Below are 21,026 nucleotides of genomic sequence, written 5' to 3'. Positions count from 1 at the left end.
CTACGAACACAAAATTAATTAACACAGCCTGACACCGAATGAGTCATCCTTGCACTTATCAGACTGCAGATCACAAACCCCCATGCCCAGATAATGGGGAACAACCCCATGAACTTAACAGAGTGTGAGAAAAACCTCTCCAGGGAAGACAGAAGGCTGGAAAGGTTCAGACAAAGACAAACTGCAATTTGCAGTGCTGAAAACTGGAGCCCAGAGATGATTTGTTAAAGGAATAGTTTGACCAAAAATGAAAATTCTGTCATAATTTTGTCAAGTTAACGCAAGCTGACTTTTTCAACTCCCTGATTCAGTTATTCCACCATTAAAATCGGCATAAAATACAAATTCATATTATTTTCTAAATGCATGTTATTGGTCTTATTGTGAACAATTCATCCATGCATGTTTACATTTTAAAAATGTTTTTGACCTCATACATTTTCATTAAAATATCGACCTCTGTCTTCCGGTAAAACTACAGACTTTTCTCTACACCTTTCTTACAATCAATTGCAAACTCACATTTAGATCTGCCTCCATCCAATGAACAATCAGTTTTTTTTATTTTTTTATTATTTGTTTTACTCTGATATATGTAACAATATGGAAGAGAAGATATGTTGCTACTTAATCACATTGCAACTTTAACAGCTCACTGGAGGGTACTCACCTGAAAGCCTCAGTCATCATTTATTGTGACTGCATGGAATAGAGATATCATGAAAATCTTTTTTTTTTAAAACACCTACACTCCATCAGGACTTCAGAGAACCGAGGATGTCATGCGGTCACACACAATCAGGCACACAAACATGCTCCTAGAGCTGCATAATAAGTTCTAATGAATTCAATAAACATAACAAAACACCTATTAGAGTAGTTCAATTAGAGGTGGTGGGGGCTTTGCGGATATTCTGATTACTCTCTGAAATTTTCCATGTTGCCTCAATCATATTGCTAGTCATTTTACTGTTTATCCAGTTAATCCATGATGCCCTGATGATTTGCTGCAGATTTCCATACATGACATCTGTCACCCACACACAAGATGTTTTTCATCCCTTCAACTTGCCCCTGTGGTAAAAACCGGTCTAGACTAGATAACAAAGTTCTTTTTCCATCTTGTATCTTACTGTTGAACTTGTACCCTTCCAAATGAACTATTGTATATGATACATTGTGATTAACTTTCTCTTTCCTGTGTGGGTGGTGACACCTGTCACGTTTTGTTGGGTATATGGTGACTATAGTGATAGTGACTTAAGAGCTTAACTGAGAGCCCAAGTATATTTACACCCACAAAAGCCAATGTTGTTTTGCACCCTGTTGACTTTTATTCACTTAAATTATCATTATATGTCCACAAACGTGATCTGCTACCTCTGTTCTATTTCTGTTGTAGTACTTACATGAGAATGGAGTTGTTCACAGAGACCTAAAACCAGAAAATCTTCTCTATGCTGACTTGTCAATAGACGCACCTCTTAAGATAGGTAACGGACTGTATACTCATACATTTAATCCGTTATGTATTTGATGTGGAGAAAATGAGACTGAACAGTGAACTCTTTCAGTAATGAATGGGTTTTTATTGGTTCAATCTTTTCTGTAATGTCCACAGCGGACTTTGGCCTTTCTAAAATAATTGATGAGCAAGTGACGATGAAGACGGTTTGTGGGACCCCCGGCTACTGCGGTGAGTCAGAATTTAAGATAACACATTATTTGTTTTATGACTTAAGCAACTTATTACTTATTTCCTTATTTTTAGATAAACATGTACCTCTAAAATAAATAATATAGATGTCCACAAGCAAGCAAATTTCAGTGAATGACTAAAAATATGTTTTATAAGTCAATTAATTGGCTATCAATCACCTCTATTCTCACATTCACTCAGCTCCTGAGATCCTCAGAGGAAATGCTTATGGTCCTGAGGTTGACATGTGGTCGGTGGGAGTCATCCTTTATATTTTGTGAGTAATACATTTACATTAGTGTTTATTTATAGTGCAGTCTCTTTTATCTGACTTGCAAGTATATGGAAACATGTAAACATGTTAAGTGCTTAATCATATGAAGCTATTTTTTAATTGTAAAATAACACTTTTGGGGCATATAAATGGCATACAATGTCAATATATAATGTAATAGTTTTGAGTTATATGATTTCTTTCATAATACAGCTATGTCATGATTATTCAACCCTTATTCAATATTGCTGTTTTTAAATCACTTACTAGTATGGTAGGGTACAAAATTGTGTTAAAACACAATTAAACACTTAGAGTTATGACACATGCATACATTTAGCTCATGCATATGCTAAAAACTGAGTAACAGCTATGGCCAAGACAAAATAATTCTCAGAAAAGCTAAGAGAAGAAGGCTATGGCTACAAGAACATTTCCAAGACACTAAAAGTTTCTAGAGACAGAGTTGGCAACATTGTTTGTAAGTTTAAAATGCATGGTACCACTTTCTAGGACTTGGAAGAAAAAGCACAATTTCATCAAGGGGAATAAGATGTTTGTTCAGAGTAGCTGACCCTCAAAATGCTCAATTTAATGCCCAAGACTTACAAGATGATCTGTTGAAAGGAGGATTTTTTTTTTTAATGGTGACTATAATAAAAACACTGAAGACTATAAGAACATTGACTTAATGTCCTGGGACCTCTACGAACGCCACTCTTGACCAAGAAAACAGGTTGACTTGAATATGCTAAAAATAATTTGATTAGGCCTGTGGAGTTCTGGAAGAATGTTTTATCGAGTGATGTGACCAAAATATCAGGACATTTTGGCAAAGATTATAAAGTCTTCATTAGTACGGTAGCCCAGTAGTGCACAGCACAACAAAATTTAAAAAACATACATAAGTTCACAACACAACGAAATAAAGCCACAACACAACGAAATAAAGCCACAACACAACAGAACGGAATCAAGCCACAACACAACGGAAACAAGCCACAACACAATGAAAAAGCCATAACACAACGGAAATGCTCCCGACGACTAGGGGGCTCTTGGAGTGTGGTAAAGTTAGTTTTCCTTGTCATTGTTCTATAAATTTGCCAGTCTTAGAAATATATAAACACTACGATCAGTTTTAAGTGTGCAATTGTATATCGATTATAGCTGCATATTTAAACTCGATAATGCTTTGACAAGCTACCACGGCGGATGACACCTAAGGGAACGTCTGCCAGTTCTAACCAAGTGGTTGAAACGTATAGTTTGTATTAATTTAAATTACTTTTAACATTTTAAAACTTTCACATAAAAAAAATTATCACAATTATCAATATTATCACAGTTTTGTTAAAATTAGATTAAATAACTGATGCACACTGCACACACTGAAAACCTTTCAACAAGTTTTATATGTGAAAATCAACAAACAACAAATAAATCAAGCAGCTCTATGCACTTTTTTATGCAAGATTCTATTCTGTGGCATTTCCTTCCTTATAATGACGGTCGTCAATAGTAACGCATTATAACAGCGCATGCATCACAGACGTATGTAACCTCGGTTCCCATTCAGTCGGTCACTCTCGATGCCACGTCGGAGTACCGACAATTCGGAATCTCGCTTGCGAGAGCCAATCTACTTCGAGTGTAACTAAACGAGCCAATGCACATTGGCATGCAATGATTGCACCAGGTGCTCATGCCACGCCGTGCGGGTATAAATGAGACACAGGTGATTGCATCAAATCAACCTTTTGCTTCGGAGCCAAGTGGTAGATGGTAACGCCAGATATCACTCACTACTTCGCAGTCCTGACTGAAGACGGAAGCCGCCTTTCGGAAGCGATCTCTTCAGTCGGTGTTGGTGTGACAGCACAGCAGCGGGTCGTGTGGTTTTCGGATCATCTCTCTGTGTTGTTTGTTAAAGCAATCACAAAGGATGTTCTCACAGCTGGTTCGGTGCGCTAGGTGGAGAGCGCTGAAAAGCCATTCTTACGGCTGGTAAGAGAGCGCCTTCATGTAAGAGAGTGCGCACGTCAGGCTGCACCCACCCCCTGACTGTGTCGCTGCAACCCCGCCCCCTGCGTGCTTCAGCACCAAGGAGAGTGTCCTTCTGAAAGAGCAAACACAGATAGAGCTTGCGTCTTTTTCAAGATGACATTCTATCTGTGTGTTTCTGGATGCGGTGGTTACCTGTCACCGAGGGATGGTCACCAGCGCTGTATCTCGTGTTTGGGCACTGAGGCAGCGCTGGTGGATGACTCATGTTCTCACTGCGGGAACATGACCATCTCGGAGTTGCGGTCTAGACTCCATCTCGCAAGGGCCTCCCCATGCCTCTGCCTCGATCTAACCCTCCACAGAGGGTTACTTCAGGCAGTAGCACGGGTGATTTGAGGGTTACGGTGAGCGCGCTTCCCCCAGGGAACCAACCACCGGGGAACCCTCATCCCTCTCGCACTCCGCAGCCAGTAGAGCTGCCGTCGGAACGTGGTGGGCCGTCCTCGAGATGTGCACCATCCGTATCCTTCGGGGCTCCCCCTGATGATCAGATGTCCATCGCTGCATCGGAGGGAGGGTCAGACTTCTCTGGAGATGACGTGTCGGCGCAGGGGGCTCCTTCGGGAAGATCCGCTGTGCCCGATACAGATCCAGAGATGATGGCCATGCTTTCCCGGGCCGCCGAGAAGATCGGGCTCGTGTGGAACCCTCCACCGTGTCCCGAACCTTCAAGGTTGAATGATTGGTTTCTCGGGGTGGCCCATGCTGGTTCTCAGCGCCCCACCCCGGTTCCTTTCTTCCCGGAGGTGCACGAGGAGCTCACTAGGTCATGGACGGCACCTTTTACTCCCCAAAATTGGCCCAATGGATCCTCCTCCCTCACCACCCTCGATGGCGTACCTGCAAAGGGATACTCGCAGGTTCCTTCCGTGGAACGGGCCATTGCTATGCAACTGTGCCCTAACTCCACATCCAGGGGGAAACCGTGTCTCCCCTCCCGGGCCTGTGGGTACTCGTCCGATCTGATCGGAAAGGCCTACCAGGCTTGTGAAGAGGCAGGCTCCACCTTACACGCTATGGCGTTGTTGCAGGTTCATCAGGCCCAGGCACTGAAGAACCTGCACGAGGGTGGTCACGATCCCGCAGTTCTCCAAGAACTGAGAACCGCAACGGACCTTGCGCTTCGTGCGACGAAGGTTACGGCGCGGGCAGCAGCAGCCGTAACCACCCAAGCGACGTCGTGGAGCCGGGCGCAAGCAGGCCGCCCTGCCTGTCCAGGCTCCTGCCAAGAGAGGTGGCAAAGCGGCCCTGATACGGGCGACCCGGAGATGGGGAGGACTGCTCTTCTGGAGACGATGACCACACCGCTCCATCCCCCGGAGGAGGGCCGGGAGGAGAATCTTTTGTTCCGTTTTGTTTCTGTTCCGCCCAAATTTTCAATAAAAGAGCAGTTTCCTCCATCTCCGGTTCCTCAGAGGGCTCGGAGAGTTGTGGCCGGTCAAATGCCGGACCACACTCATCCTCCCCCTTCGCCAGCAGGCAGCAGTGGACGACCTCCTCACGTTCCTCCTGCCCACCTGTGGAATCAGGTAAGTGTTGCACAGCACACTCACACCTCGCTGCGGGCCGCCTCCACGAGACAGCCGCCCCAGCCCGGTACCTGCATTCCACCTCGCTGCCCCACGGTGGGTACGCCGGTGGTCCCTATGGTCCCGCTTGCACGGTCTCTAACCTAGGTGAATGCCGCAGATGTCCATGTCCTGCATGCGGAGATCGCTGTCCTACTGGCGAAGGACGCGATAGAGCCGGTCCCTCCAGCCGATATGAAGACCGGCTTCTACAGCCCGTACTTCATTGTACCCAAGAAAACCGATGGGTTACGGCCAATCTTGGACCTGCGAGTCCTGAATCAGAGCCTCCACAAGCTACCGTTCAAGATGCTCACGCAGAAACGCATTTTCGAATGCATCCGTCTCCAAGATTGGTTTGCAGCGATCGACCTGAAGGACGCGTACTTTCATGTCCCGATTCTTCCTCGACACAGGCCGTTTCTGCGCTTTGCGTTCGAGGGTCGAGCATATCAGTACAGAGTCCTGCCCTTCGGGCTGTCCCTGTCCCCCCGTGTCTTCACGAAAGTCACGGAGGGGGCTCTTGTGCCCATGAGAGAACAGGGCGTTCGCATCCTCAACTATCTCGACGACTGGCTCATTCTAGCACAGTCCAGGGATCAGTTGTGCGAACACAGGGACCTGGTGCTCAGACACCTCAGCCAGTTGGGTCTTCGGGTCAACTGGGAAAAGAGCAAACTCGCCCCCGTGCAGAGGATCTCTTTTCTCGGTATGGAGTTGGATTCGGTCGAACGGACAGTGCGCCTCATGGAGGAGCGTGTCCAGTTGATGCTGAGCTGTTTCAAGGCGTTTCAAGGCAGGATGGCGGTTCCACTGAAACAGTTTCAGAGGCTCCTGGGGCATATGGCAGCCGCTGCGGCAGTAACACCGCTCGGCCTGCTTCATATGAGACCGCTTCAGCATTGGCGACACGGCCGAGTCCCGAGATGGGCGTGGCAACGCGGCACTCACCGGGTGAGCATCACACCGGCTTGCCGTCAGTCCTTCAGTCCATGGTCAGACCCCTCGTTCCTTCGGGCCGGAGTGCCCCTGGAACAGGTGTCCAGGCACGCTGTGGTTTTCACGGATGCCTCTGCCATGGGCTGGGGAGCCACGTACAACGGGCATGCAGTGTCAGGGGTTTGGACGGGCCCGCACCTGCATTGGCATATCAATTGCCTCGAGATGCAAGCAGTGCATCTTGCTCTGAGCTGTCTCAAAGGGCGGTTACGGGGCAAAGATGTACTGGTCCGCACGGACAACACTGCGACCGTTGCGTATATCAACCAACAAGGTGGTCTGCGCTCCTGTCGCATGTCGCAACTCGCCCGCCAACTCCTCCTCTGGAGTCAGAAGTGTCTGAGGTTGCTTCAGGCCATTCATGTCCCTGGTGTACACAACCGTGTGGCCGATGAGCTTTCACGAGTTGCGCTCCCAGGCGAGTGGCGACTCCACCCCCAGGTGGTTCAGCTGATTTGGAGACAGTTCGGGGTGGCACAGGTCGACCTGTTAGCCTCCCCAGAAACGTCCCACTGCCAGTGGTTCTCTTCGCTGACCGAGGGTACACTCGGCACGGATGCCCTGGCGCACAGCTGGCCCCAGGGGCTGCGCAAATATGCGTTTCCCCCAGTGAGCCTACTTGCACAGACTCTGTGCAAGGTCAGGGAGGACGAGGAGCAGGTCCTGCTGGTGGCGCCGTACTGGCCCAACCGGACCTGGTTTCCAGAATTTATGCTCCTCGCGACAGCCCCTCCTTGGCCGATTCCTCTGAGGAAGGACCTTCTGACTCAGAGACGGGGCACCCTTTGGCACCCGCGTCCAGACCTGTGGAAGCTTCATGTCTGGCCCCTGGACGGGACGCGGAGGTTCTAGGTGACTTACCCCAAGAGGTAGTTAACACCATCACTTCGGCATGAGCGCCGTCTACAAGACAGGCTTACGCCTTGAAGTGGAACGTGTTCGTCGAGTGGTGTTCTTCTCGCCGAGAAGACCCCCGAAGATGTTCGATCGCGTCTGTGCTTTCCTTCCTGCAACAGGGGTTGGAGCGTAGGCTGTCGCCCTCCACCCTCAAGGTTTATGTTGCGGCAATATCCGCCTATCACGACCATGTAGAAGGCAAGACGGTTGGGAAGCACGACCTGGTCGTCAGGTTCCTTAGGGGGGCGAGACGGTTAAATCCTCCTCGCCCTCCCTCCATACCCTCTTGGGATCTTGCTCTGGTGCTCCGAGCACTTCAGAATGCCCCATTTGAGCCTTTGCAGTCAGCAGAGCTAAAGATTCTGTATATGAAGACTTTGCTGTTGGCTGCATTGGCCTCCATCAAGAGGGAAGGGGACCTGCAGGCATTTTCGGTCGACGAATCGTGCCTAGAGTTCGGGCCGGGTGATACCCACGTGGTGTTGAGACCCCGGCCTGGCTATGTGCCCAAGGTTCCTACCACTCCCTTCAGGCACCAGGTGGTGAACCTGTAAGCGCTGCCCCCGGAGGAGGCAGACCCAGCCCAAGCTTTGCTCTGTCCCGTCCGCGCTCTGCGGGTTTACGTGGATAGAACTCAAAGCTTCAGAACCTCAGATCAGCTCTTTGTCTGTCACGGAGGCCAGCAGAAGGGAAAGGCTGTCTCCAAGCAGAGGATGGCCCACTGGATAGTGGATGCCATCACCTTGGCTTACCAAGCAAAAGGTGTTCCCTGTCCGCTCAGGGTGCGAGCACACTCTACTAGAATTGTTGCATCCTCCTGGGCGCTGGCACGTGGCGCCTCGCTGTCAGACATCTGTAGAGCTGCGGGCTGGGCGACACCCAACACGTTCGCTAGATTCTGTGGCCTACGTGTAGAGCTGGTCTCCTCCTGTGTTCTCACCTCAAACGGGTAGAAGCACTGAGAGGCCCCGGCTCTTGTCGACTACGGCTACGGCTATGGCGCTTATATTCTCCAGAAGCAAACTCTGTGAGTCCTCCACCACCCTTGGTGCTGGACGTGGCGGAACGTCTGGCATCAGGCCCCTTGCCGCTGAATCCTTGAGAACCGGTATTGGGCTTGGGCCATATGAGTGACCCTGCGGGGATCCCATATTTTCTTCCACAGTCGCTCCTACGGGAAGCCCGTGTCTTTCCCTTGGGAGAGCCTTCCCTGCAGTGGGACTGAGCCCCCTTCTCCTTGCGGGCTACGGCTCAGCATTGTACTCCACTTAACTCCTTCGGGGTACGATGTGGGCTCCGCAGTGTTCCCTTCTCTAGGGCACGCTTTCCCAGTGTTATCCAATAATCACTGAGCGGGTCATGCGGAACAGCAGTGATGGACTTCCCGGTGTGTGCCCCGTCTCATCAGGTAAGAGAGCTCAGGCGGCTCACACAGGGCACTAGATGGGGGCAGAAGCCGTGGCGCTTTGGTAGGGATTCCTATTCGTCGGTACTCCGACGTGGCGTCGAGAGTGACCGACTGAATGGGAACGTCTCGGTTACATATGTAACCCTCATTCCCTGAAGGAGGGAACGGAGACGCCACGTCCCGTCGCCATGTCCTCTGTACCCTGCTGGGGTGCCTGTCTACCTACTCGGCTCCTCAGCAAAAGGCTGATTTGATGCAATCACCTTTGTCTCATTTATAACCGCATGGCGTGGCTTGAGCACCTGGTGCAATCATTGCATGCCAATGTGCATTGGCTCGTTTAGTTACACTCGAAGTAGATTGGCTCTTGCAAGCGAGATTCCTATTCGTCGGTACTCCAACGTGGCATCTCTGTTCCCTCCTTCAGGGAACGAGGGTTACATACGTAACCGAGACGTTCTCTCAGAAAAGGAACAAGACGTTGACAGTGCAATGACTTTGCAAGGTGCAACCCAGCGTATAAGATGGGTGTCTGAGACCACGTCATCAGAATCATATTGTCTGAAGCAAGACGCGTGGGCATGCCTGAAGCATGGCAGTGTGATGCAGAATCTCGTTCCCTTTATCAAGGAACCAGGGTTACATATGTAACCCTTTACATTCCCTTTCAAGGAACTTCTACCCTGTGTCAGCTACTGATGCTATGGGGGCGCCATACCAACTACAACATGCTGACCAAACTAACTGTTGTTCCGGAACTAACAATCTAAGCACTAAAGCTCCGATGCCTTAGCCCAGAGCCATTATTGTGTCGGCGGGGGAAGGGGCCTTGCAACCAAAACAGGGTATTTCTCAGGCTATAGTAAGCATTATAGCTCACTCTCCAGGTGAGGAGATGGCCCAACCTCAGTTTAGACTGCCCCAGTTCTATAGCCACAAGAGCCAGGCTCCCAACCCTTCCTTTAAATTCCCTCTAAAAACAACCTCTTGTACCCCAACACCCTTCTCGGGGTACAAAGGAAGAAGGAAAAGAATGAAAACGGGGCAGGCTTAGACCGTGTCCCTGTTGAATCAATCTCTTCTTTTTTCAGCATTTAGGTCTGTGTGTGACTTGATTCACTTTAACCCCCGGTTCCTCAGAGGGAGAGCTAGCTTTAAGCTCCTCTCCCAAGAAACTTGTCCTGTAAAGGGCACAGACGTTTTATGAGGAGCTGAAGGGAATGAAAAAAGGGGTAAAGAGCTTGGACCTAGTCCTGCTCAACCATTCTCCTCTTTCTTTGCCATACCCACAACTCCCTGATCTGTGTACGGCTTTCTCCTATTGTGCTGCATTTGCCTCTCACTCCTCAGAGGGGAAAGCCGGGCAGCCACACTCGTCTTCTGCTCTTCTCACCACAAGAACTCTCCTTGAAAGAGCATAGACGACATAGGAGGGGCCTGAACCCGGCAAGGGATATGCTTCCCGAAAGCAGCCAACTGCATTCTCGCCTCATCTAAACCTGTCCATCACCATCCCAAGGGCAAGACAAGGGGAATCAAGGATGACAGCTATATCTTACTCCTTGATCCCTGACAATTTAAGCCAGAGATGTCTTTCTGTTGCCACCATAACATGGAGAGCTAGATCTGTGGCCATACGCAGACCAGAGACCGCCTCAGGAGATAAACCCTCCCCCTTATCCAGGTCTTTGAACAGAAATGCCTTGTAAGCTTGCAGTACTGTCATAGTGTGCAGAGCACCATCAGTCGGCCCAACCTCCGCATACGCTCTGCCTACCAACTTCAATGTCATCTGATATGGTTTAGAGGGCAAAAAAGTAGCCTTCAGTGATGAGGATATCCCTGGGAAAAGATCATTTGCTAAATTACTTTCCACCCGAAGCATCCACCCATAACCCTGCTCGCTCAACGTAAAGGACACAGTCGAATAACTCAAAGCCGAATGGACCACACAGGCACAGTACGGTTGTCTCGACGCACTTGACACCTCAGTGTGCAGGTCTGGGAAAAAGGGAAGGCTCACCGGAGCTGCACACTTATGACTCTGCAGATATTGTTAATCTAAATTACCTTCTGCAGTCTCACGCTTTGAGCCGGACCAATTTAAACTCTGGCTGCGGCACGGGTCATAAGTTTCACCAGCTCATTGTATTCAGCGGTTTGCTGTGTCTACTTCTCTGAGACCACGTCTATTATATCCAGTGTTGGGTATAGTTACTTTGGAAAGTAGTTAGTTAGGTTACAACGTTACCATCAATTAAAAGTAATCAGTTATGATACAGCGTTATCTATTCATAAAAGTAACGCGTTAGAGTACTCATGCGTTACCAAAAATTAAAAGCCGTTTGCAGCGGCTCACACATGACAGACACAGCCCCCGGCCCCTTTAAATGCACCTAGAAGTCGTGACTCCCGACAATGAATAACGTCAGTGTAGTAGTTTTTGGTTCTTGTGGGTGTGGGAAGGAAGAAGACCAGGGTCGGCTTTCTGGGACTCGTAAGTGCTCTTTTTATTTTCTCCTTCGGTCACTCAATAAACTGTGTGCACATCGCACAAAAACATAAAACAATAATCAAACTCTCTTTTCACTTCGTCGGTTTTATCAGCAGTTCCTCTCTGCGTGGCTGTGTGCATACGAGTCCCAGTGAGTCTCTCTCTCCCCCATCTCTCTCTCTGCTGCAGCTTATAAGCAGTCTCTCCAGCCAATTACTGCAATCAGAGACAGGTGTTACTCATTTGCACTTGACCCACTTACCAACCGCTCGGCCCTGCTCTCTCTCTCCCGCTACAGACCTCGCAAAACCACGCCCCCTCCTCCACAGTCAGTCATCCGACTAAATTAACACTGCAGGATAACAATAACAGGAAAGACAGTCAGTAATAGGCTATTCCACATGGCATTTTATTTATTTATTATCACAGAACATATTATTAATCAAAATTCGCACCTACCCAGCCCGGGTAGCCTAGGCTACTGTATATTATGAGCACCACAAGATAACTCCTGATTTTTCTTTAACTTTAAATAATGCAGTTATCAAAGTACAAGTATGCTTACTTGTAAATTATTATTATAGTGTCACTCACAGTCACAAGCCTAAATTTGCTTTAACACAGTCCTCTTACATTTACTCTTCAAAGTATAGTGATTAAAACGTAGCAGAAGCAGATTTTCGAAACGTTTGTCCGACAGTCGATTTCTCCTGGGAGTAAGAACGAGACTCCCGAGGCTGAAAAGCCTCTCCACGGGTGCGCTGGAGGGTGGTGGGGTATTGAAGCGCAGAAACACTGTCTTGATCCTGGGGAAATTGTTCAACATATCGATCTCGAAACCTGACTTAAAATACTCAGCAATTTCAGTGTCCACCATCTCTGAGACCTGTCTGTCCTCTGTAAATGAAAAGAAGTCGGTCTCGACGGCGTCTCCGCTGCTGACGGGTGCAGGTGGCAGTTCGTCAAGCGGCAGATGCCCCAGCGCACGGCACTCGACAAAAAGCAGGCTGCAGTCGGGATTTTCCTTTCCTTAAAATAACGGATTACTTTTTAAAAAAAATAACGAAGTTGCTGATTACTTACGCACGAAACTAACGCGTTAAGTTACACATTTCAGGAAAAAAGTAATTAGAGTACTCTAACGCGTTACTTTGTAACGCGTTACCCACAACACTGATTATATCAGAATCATTGATGAGTCCTTGCTTTTCCGGAAATAACAAAGTCGATGGAGTCGGCAGTAGAGGTGAGGGGAACTCACGTTCATCTACCAGGTCCTTCTGAGATTCGCACGATGTTGCTGCCTCAGCGAATGCGGAGCTAGAGCCATGGGGCTCAGCGGCTTGACTCTCTTCACTCGTAAAGAGAATCAGCTGGGAGCTGAGTTTTCTCAGTGAGAAATCATCGCAATGAATGCATCCAGTCCCCTCGAGGGCTGATTGTGCATGCTTCACTTCCAGAAAATTAACACAAAACTTGTGACCATCGCCAGGCATTAGGAAATGCGGGCATGGAGGAACACAGATCTTGAATTGTCTGCTCGCCATTATTTTGCTTACCTTCTATCCTTTCTTCACACACTGCTATCTTTACACAGCACTCAAACAAGTGGCTTCCAGAAGACTAAGAAGCTGATGATGTGTTCTCAGGCACCCTTCTTATACGCTGGGGCACACCTTGCGACGTCATCGCAATGTGTTGGCCATTGTAGGGCATGTTTGTGCACGTGCCTCAGACACCGGGTTCCGTGAGGCGCATACCCATAGCGTCAACAGCTGACGCAGCATAGAAATTCCCTCATAAGGGAACAGAGGTATATATACAGTGGGGTCAGTATGTTTTTTCAAATAATTCATTACTTTTATTCATCAAGTTGTCAAAAGTGCTAGACAATTTTAATGTTACACATTATTCATATTTCAAATAAATGCTGTTCTTCTGACAGTTCTATACAGAGTTCTGAAGTTTCCACAAAAATATTAAGCAGCACAACTGTGTCAACTTTTAAAATAATAATAATAATAATGTTAATGACAATATTCAACTTTGCATCACAGGAATGAAATAAGCATAAGAGACTTCTTTCAAAAACTAAAAAAATTGTTACTGACCCAAACTTTGGAATGTTAGTATATATGAAGTACTGTTACTGATATATATGTATATCCTCAGTGACATTGTGCATATAATCAGTGTGTTTCCCCCCCAGGTTATTGTCCAAATTATAAATTGCAATTTCTCTGCTATCTTCTTCTGTTCTGTCTGTCTCCACCCCCAGGCTGTGTGGGTTTGAACCATTTTTCGATCCAAGGGGGGACCAGTACATGTACAGTCGCATTCTGAATTGTGATTATGAGTTTGTCTCCCCCTGGTGGGATGAAGTCTCTCTCAATGCAAAGGATCTGGTGAGTAATGGGTGCTAGTACATCATTATTGTCCTGTTTATAATGCTGATGATGTTCATGCACTGTAGATTGATTTCAAATGAGATGGGAGAGAAGAGCTTTCCTGTAGCTCAAACAGTAGAGCATGGCGCTAGCAATGCCAAGGTCATGGGTTCGATTCCCAGGGAAAGCAAGAACTGACAAAAATGTAAAATGTGTACCTTGAATGCAATGTAAGTCGCTTTGGATAAAAGCGTCTGCCAAAATGCATAAATGTAAATGTAGAAGAGTATGTCAAAATATCATAGGCCGACTCAGATGCTAATTTGATTAAGATTTCTCGCTTTTTGTTTATTCACTTTTAGCTGTGGGTTATCTTTTTTATGTTGTCTTTAGGTTAGTAAGCTCATAGTGCTGGACCCTCATAAACGTCTCACGGTGAAACAGGCTCTGGAACACCCATGGGTGCTTGGAAAAGCAGCACGATTCTCCCACATGGACACAACACAAAGGAAACTACAGGAATTTAATGCTCGGCGCAAATTAAAGGTAAGTCATCAGTGCCCTGCTATGTTTATTGTTAAAAAAAATCTAGTCTACAACACGTGCCGAGTTCTTAGAAATGTCCTTTGTATTCATGTTGATCTCAGAATAAAAAAACAACAACTTTTACACCATTAAGAAAAAATTAATGACTTTCACCGTACATTATCATTAAATATTTAAAAAAGAAAAAAAGTGAAGTGACATGAAGGCCAAGTATGGTAACCCATACTCGGAATTTGTCCTCTGCATTTAACCCATCCAAGCGGGAGCAGTGGGCAGCCATTCACTGTGGCGCCCGGGATGCATGTTTTCTGCCGATACTCAAAATCAAACCCACAACCTTCTTTTACATTACATTTTTACAGTTCAGTTCAACTCTCTAACCATTTGGCCACAACTGCTCAAGGTCAAAAAATGTTTTATCAGGAATTATTAATTCATTAATAAGTATAATTTATTTTTGGAAAATCGCACCACATGACTTTTAAAAACATAATCTGATCTAACCATGCCTTTTCATTAAAAGGTCAATTTATCTGATATTTTCAGATACATATTGACCTTTTGTGGGTTTTTAGCATATAGGTTCAACTAGTCATTTATATATTGTTAGTTGCACCAGATGACTTTGATTTGGCAGATGAAAGTTTTATTAATTTTTAATTAATAAATTAAATATTTAGGCAGTGAATCAGTTTTGTAAAAAATATTGTCTTTTTAATGAGGAATAAAATAATAAAATAATATGTTTATAACTACTACTACCTTTCTTTCTTTTCATTACTCTCATTCTTTAAGGCTTTTTTCTTCATTATATCAAGAAGTCAGTTGTATCACCGTGATGCCATAGTGTCATGGCTCCTCAAAAATATCAAAATCCATTATGATATAAAGGGCCAGATTTACTAAAAAGGTCAAATTAGCTTGAGAGCACAATTCCATAAAAGTGCCAATGGGAGTGGACAGTTCTGCACATAACCTACTAACAACGTGTAAATTAAAGCACTTATATAGCATTTTCAAGCAGTAAAATTGTGGCCAGTGAAAATGCTGAGTGGCTAGTAACTTTTGAAAACCACTAGCCACAGTGGCTGGTGAGCAAAAAAGTTAATGTCAAGCCCTGATTATCACAGTCTTGATGTTTAATCAAAGCGTTTCTCTCTTTTTATTCCGCTACACAGCACTAGCTTCACAGTAGGGATTTCCTGAAAACGCGTTAACGCGTTCTCTATCACTATATCTGCAAGGAAATACATTATTGTATTGTTATGAATATAATCTCAGGACTCTATTTGTTTTGTATGATAGACGTTTTAGGGGGGTTTCTCACAATTAAAGCAGTCAAATTTGATCACGACTGGGTGCTTACTGACACTTGGCTGTGAGCAAAACACGTTCACTATAGGCCCAGAGATGCACGGATGGGCTAATATTTCATCCGCAACCGCATCAGAAAACTCATCATCCGTCCGCACCAATGTTTTTTGACAAATTTTCAAAGCCGCACCCGCCCGCCATCCGCTGATTGTAAAGCCTTGTTGGGCGATGCAAGGCGCTGCTGATGCGAGCAATCATAATGTAATGGACTAGGGCCTACATTAAACCTTTAACTAAAATAGTTATTGAGCTGTTTACACTGTCATATACAATACAAGAGCCTGCACAGCGACAGGAAAAAAAAAATTTACGCAAAAAACCAGCCTACCCCAGAGCATGTGAGGAAAGTGGAGCGGAGCTCCACTCATGAACCGCTCACCGGTAAAACGGCGTGCACTCAAATCTCGCTCTGAAATGACATTTCTCTGTACTGTAGCCTACTTTACTTGTTTAGTTTCATGTTTAAATATTATAATGTTATTTTTTTATTTAATTTAAACTGATTATGAAAAGTGAACAGAACATATTAGATGTGCAATGTCAGAAGACATGGGGGTCAGAAATGATTTCGACCACTTTAATTTTTGTGAAGTTTTATTTTGTTTTGTTGAAAGTTTCTTTAAAGTGAATTTCGTTTTGTATAAATTGTATCTTAATTTTAATCAATGTTTTATCAACCAATTTCCTGGATATAATAAATAATAAGCAAATATAGCAGACAATGGCATGGAGGCGCTGGCGCCCGCGTGAACAACAGCTTAAATGAACAACTAGAAAAAAAAAACTTTAGTTGGGGGCAGCCCTAGCTATTTATTTCAGTAGGCCTATATTGAACCAGCATGTCACAAAGGGCAATTGTGGATGGAGGCGCCAGCGCCGTATAAACAACGGCTTAAATGAACAATTCATTAAATGAATTTTTTTTTAGTTGAGGGCAGCCCTACTTATTTCAGATAGCCTATATTCGAACCAGCATGTCACAAAGGGTGTTCTAGGTTGAGTGCGCGGCGAGCGGAATGAGCTTCAGAAATGAACGAAATCTTTAGAAAACAGGGTATCCGCGGGGCATTAAAAAGCATTAAAAGTCATTAAATGGATTTTGCAAAAATGAAGGCCTTAAATGGCATTAAAAAGCATTACATTTTATTCTTACAGGCATTAATTTTTTTTAGATAGCCAGTTTATATTGAATATAGCCTTCATAAGAGAGCGCAATGTGATGAATATACTTTAACCTGATCTAGCTTCCGAAACCCCTGCTACTGCCGCACGAGCGCAAGATCTTGCTTTCCTGCAACTGCGCAGGCGCACCTCTCTCTGCGTCTGCTGTTCAGTGAGTGGCTGAGAGGAGCAGCGCATTCAGTTGAGGCTGTGCGCTCTGCCAGAGAACAAAAAAAACTAAATCGAAATCGAATAGTTCTCTACTATATAGTGTGCGAAAAACAGTACGCCAACAGAATAGTACGTCCGAATTCATAGTATTCGAAAAACAGTCTACTACTTCCGGCGAGATTCTGAAGTGTGCATACGATGGACACTTTACTATCCCATGAGGCCACGGGAGACGATTTATGAATGGAGGTGAAGGGACGCAACTGATACTGGTAGGTCACATGATCATGACAACATGGCGGATGTAGTACGTCCGGATTACATTCATACTACATTCATTAATACTATATAGAACATACTTTTTTAACGGTCGCGAAGTTCGTTCAAATTTAAATGTAGTACCTACTCACACAGTACGGGATTTCGGACGCAGCCTAGTGGTGTGGGTTACGTGGCAGCATCATGAGCACAGACAGTGCGCCAGAATCACGTTCTCTTTCGCTCTTTAACAAACAATAACACACAGAATTATGCCTAAATGTACGTTTTGTCAAGTATCCTCATAAGAACAGTTTTAAATGAGTTAAATAACGTCTTAAATTAACTTTGAACAAATATTTAAAATATACTGTCTTTATTTTTCTACATTCATTTGGTGATTTACTGTGGAATTATTACATTATACAATATATTAAAAACATGTTTTAGACAGAAAAATGTGTGAATAATCTAGTTAATTTTTTTAATCGATTGACAGAAAGTTTACATTAAAATATAGTATGCATACCCACTATCTATCTACCTTTTGTATTTATTGCTTTGCATATTGTATGTTCAGGGATGACGGAATGATAAGCAGACATGCTATTTATGACTCGATGTAACTTTTGATAACTTTGCGGTAAAAGTGGCTATTGATTTTGTCCTATCAGTGTGGCTCTCCTGAAAAAAAATTGCTGTTGAGGCTTGTGCACCATCTCGAGGAGAAATGGACACATGAGTGACGCACACACATAAAGAAACTTAGTTAAACATACTGCAGTAAAAATTCAAAATGTGGAGTTTTATAACTTGATACATTTAAGCGAAATCACACAACCAAGAATGCTGTTTTCCTAAGCAGGCTAGCATCACGATTAAAGACGTGATTTCATACAACAGTCCAGTTAACAAATAGTTCATATTAAGTCACTTACATTTTAGAAGGAACATTGTTTGAAATTATTTTCACTGCTAAAATAGAACAAAAACAGTCAAAAATCACAGCAGAACCATAGCGTAGCAACCCTGAATCCCAATGTGCATACAATCCGCCCTGTATAGTATTGAAAATTACTAATGTCTTTAGGATGGATAGAATGCACATTGAGACGCAGGCTCAGCCTTGATTTCGTCACTGAATGATTCAGCGTTTTGACAAATCGGTTGAGTCAAAGATTCAATGACCCATTCATAAACACCTGCCGCATTCTTGAATGAATCAGCCATTGGAATGAATCGTTTGAATGAATGACTCACTTAAGACAGTTACTTGACGCCATCTACTGGTGGTTTACTTTTAATTTCTTAACATTTCTTACAATCCCATACAATTATTTAATGCAGTTGTAATTTTTTTATTGTAAATTTGTAAATGATTTAGTTTGATTGGTAACAGACACAAATCTATCACACATATGCAGATTCAAGTATGTCAAAGCTCCAATATTCTGAAAGGATATTTTACATATTTTTTAGAAATTTTACACCACAAAAAATCCTTTTTTTTTCCGGACAAGCAACTGTTTTACTCGTACAAGTGAATGACAAGGCTTAATGTCGAGCCCTGTATGTAGTCTTAATGGGCCGCATTTCTGTCACCATTTTATATTGTTTGACAACAAAAACAGAAAAATATATAGATGAAACAATTTTATTGGGAATTTGGCTGTATTAAAATATATAATGGAGCATAAAGGGTAGCAGTAGAGAAGCAAGCAAATATAAAGGGCTGACACTTGGCAGAATGTGAATGTAAATATTCGAATTGCCATATGACGTTATCTACCGACATTTAGCGACATGTGGCATTAAACATAAAAGAAAAAAAAATTTAAAGGCATTAAAAAGCATTAAATTAGATTAGATGAAACCTGCAGAAACCCTGGAAAGGCGCTCTCCACTTTGGAGGAAAGTGACCGCTCTTTCTACGCAAACTGGGCCACAGATGGTAAGCACAATTACATTAACCCAAAACTAACTTAATTAAACTTTTTTTTTTTAATTAGGCCTATTAGAATAGACATTAATATAATAAATTGTCATGCCAGTACTTTTAATTCTCATAAAGTAAATTTCAAATCAGGTACTTTTTTACTCAAGTAGGGTTGTCATTGTGGTACTTCTACTTTTACTAAAGTCAATATGTCTCTGGTTATTTGTAGCCTATTACTTCCACCACTGGTGATAGAGAACGCGTTATACTCGTAGCTCAATAGGCTGCTGGATGGCCAGTCAAGCGTCAGTAAGTGATAACCTTAATTTGACTGCTTTAATTATTAGAAACTCCTCTAAAACGTCTATCATACAAAAGAATAGAAAAGCATTAAATTAGATTTGATGAAACCTGCAGAAACCCTGGAAAGGCGCTCTCCACTTTGGAGGAAAGTGACCGCTCTTTCTACGCAAACTGGGTGTCACGAACGCTATGGTGAAAAAAGGGGTGAGGACTCAAATGCAGGTGAACATGAATTTTATTAACCAAAGAAACATAAACACAAAACAAAAACCCACTATGGGGTAAAAATCAAACATCAAACAGAGACAAACCAGGGACCGAGATCAGGGACAAGAATCAGGAACCAGAATACCTCCACACGTAACATGGACAACATAACCGCACAGGACTGAAAATGGAAGGAGACTAAATAGCAGACAAACAAGGCAGGTAACAAGGGACAACAGGTGGAGCAAATTAACTAATAATCAGATAACGAGGGGTGGGGTCAAGACAGATGACAGGCGCACACAGGACAGAAACCAAAACACCATGTGCTACACAGGACAAGACAGACATGTGACACTACCCCCTCTCCAAGGAGCGGCTTCCAGACGCTCCATCAGAACCCAAAGAGGGACAGACCAGGGCGGGACGGGAGGGACAGACGGCCGGGGGGGCGGCCCACAGAGTTCAGGCGGCCCACAGAGTTCAGGCGGCCGGGGAGGCGGCCCACAGAGTTCAGGCGGCCGGGGAGGCGGCCCGCAGAGTTCAGGCGGCCGGGGAGGCGGCCCGCAGAGTTCAGGCGGCCGGGGAGGCGGCCCGCAGCGTTCAGGCGGCCGGGGAGGCGGCCCACAGAGTTCAGGCGGCCCGCAGAGTTCAGGTGGCCGGGGAGGCGGCCCACAGGGTTCAGGCGGCCGTGGGGGCGGCCCACAGGGTTCAGGTGGCCCGCAGAGTTCAGGCGGCCGGAAAGACGGCCCGCAGAGTTCAGGCGGCCGGGAAGACGGCCCGCAGAGTTCAGGCGGCCGGGAAGACGGCCCGCAGAGTTCAGGCGGCCGGGAAGACGGCCCGCAGAGTTCAGGCGGCCGGGAAGACGGCCCGCAGAGTTCAGGCGGCCGGGAAGACGGCCCGCAGAGTTCAGGCGGCCGGGAAGACGGCCCGCAGAGTTCAGGCGGCCGGGAAGACGGCCCGCAGAGTTCAGGCGGCCGGGTCGGAGCGGGCAGAGCAGGGCGCCGGGTCGGAGCGGGCAGAGCAGGGCGCCGGGTCGGAGCGGGCAGAGCAGGGCGCCGGGTCGGAGCGGGCAGAGCAGGGCGCCTGGTCGGAGCGGGCAGAGCAGGGCGCCGGGTCGGAGCGGGCAGAGCAGGGGGTCGGAGCGGGCAGAGCAGGGCGCCGGGTCGGAGCGGGCAGAGCAGGGCGCCGGGTCGGAGCGGGCAGAGCAGGGCGCCGGGTCGGCGCGGGCAGAGCAGGGTGTCTGGGCGGCGCAGACAGAGCAGGGCGCCGGGTCG

The 21,026-nt window shown here is 45.9% G+C and overlaps 1 protein-coding gene across 1 annotated transcript in view; it reads left to right on the top strand.

The window, feature by feature from the left end:
* LOC307142995 (calcium/calmodulin-dependent protein kinase type IV) overlaps positions 1-21,026 on the top strand; it is a 122,979-nt gene that overhangs the window by 27,773 nt on the left and 74,180 nt on the right. Inside the window, exons 6-10 of the mRNA XM_079844234.1 lie at positions 1,403-1,493; positions 1,622-1,696; positions 1,901-1,976; positions 13,685-13,811; positions 14,187-14,339. Of these exons, the coding sequence (XP_079700360.1) occupies positions 1,403-1,493; positions 1,622-1,696; positions 1,901-1,976; positions 13,685-13,811; positions 14,187-14,339 (522 nt within the window). The remainder of the gene's footprint in view (positions 1-1,402; positions 1,494-1,621; positions 1,697-1,900; positions 1,977-13,684; positions 13,812-14,186; positions 14,340-21,026) is intronic.

Source organism: Gobio gobio (assembly GCF_949357685.1).
Source record: "Gobio gobio genome assembly, chromosome: 19".
NCBI classification, from domain to species: domain Eukaryota; kingdom Metazoa; phylum Chordata; class Actinopteri; order Cypriniformes; family Gobionidae; genus Gobio; species Gobio gobio.
This window is presented reverse-complemented; position numbering and strand designations above follow the sequence as displayed.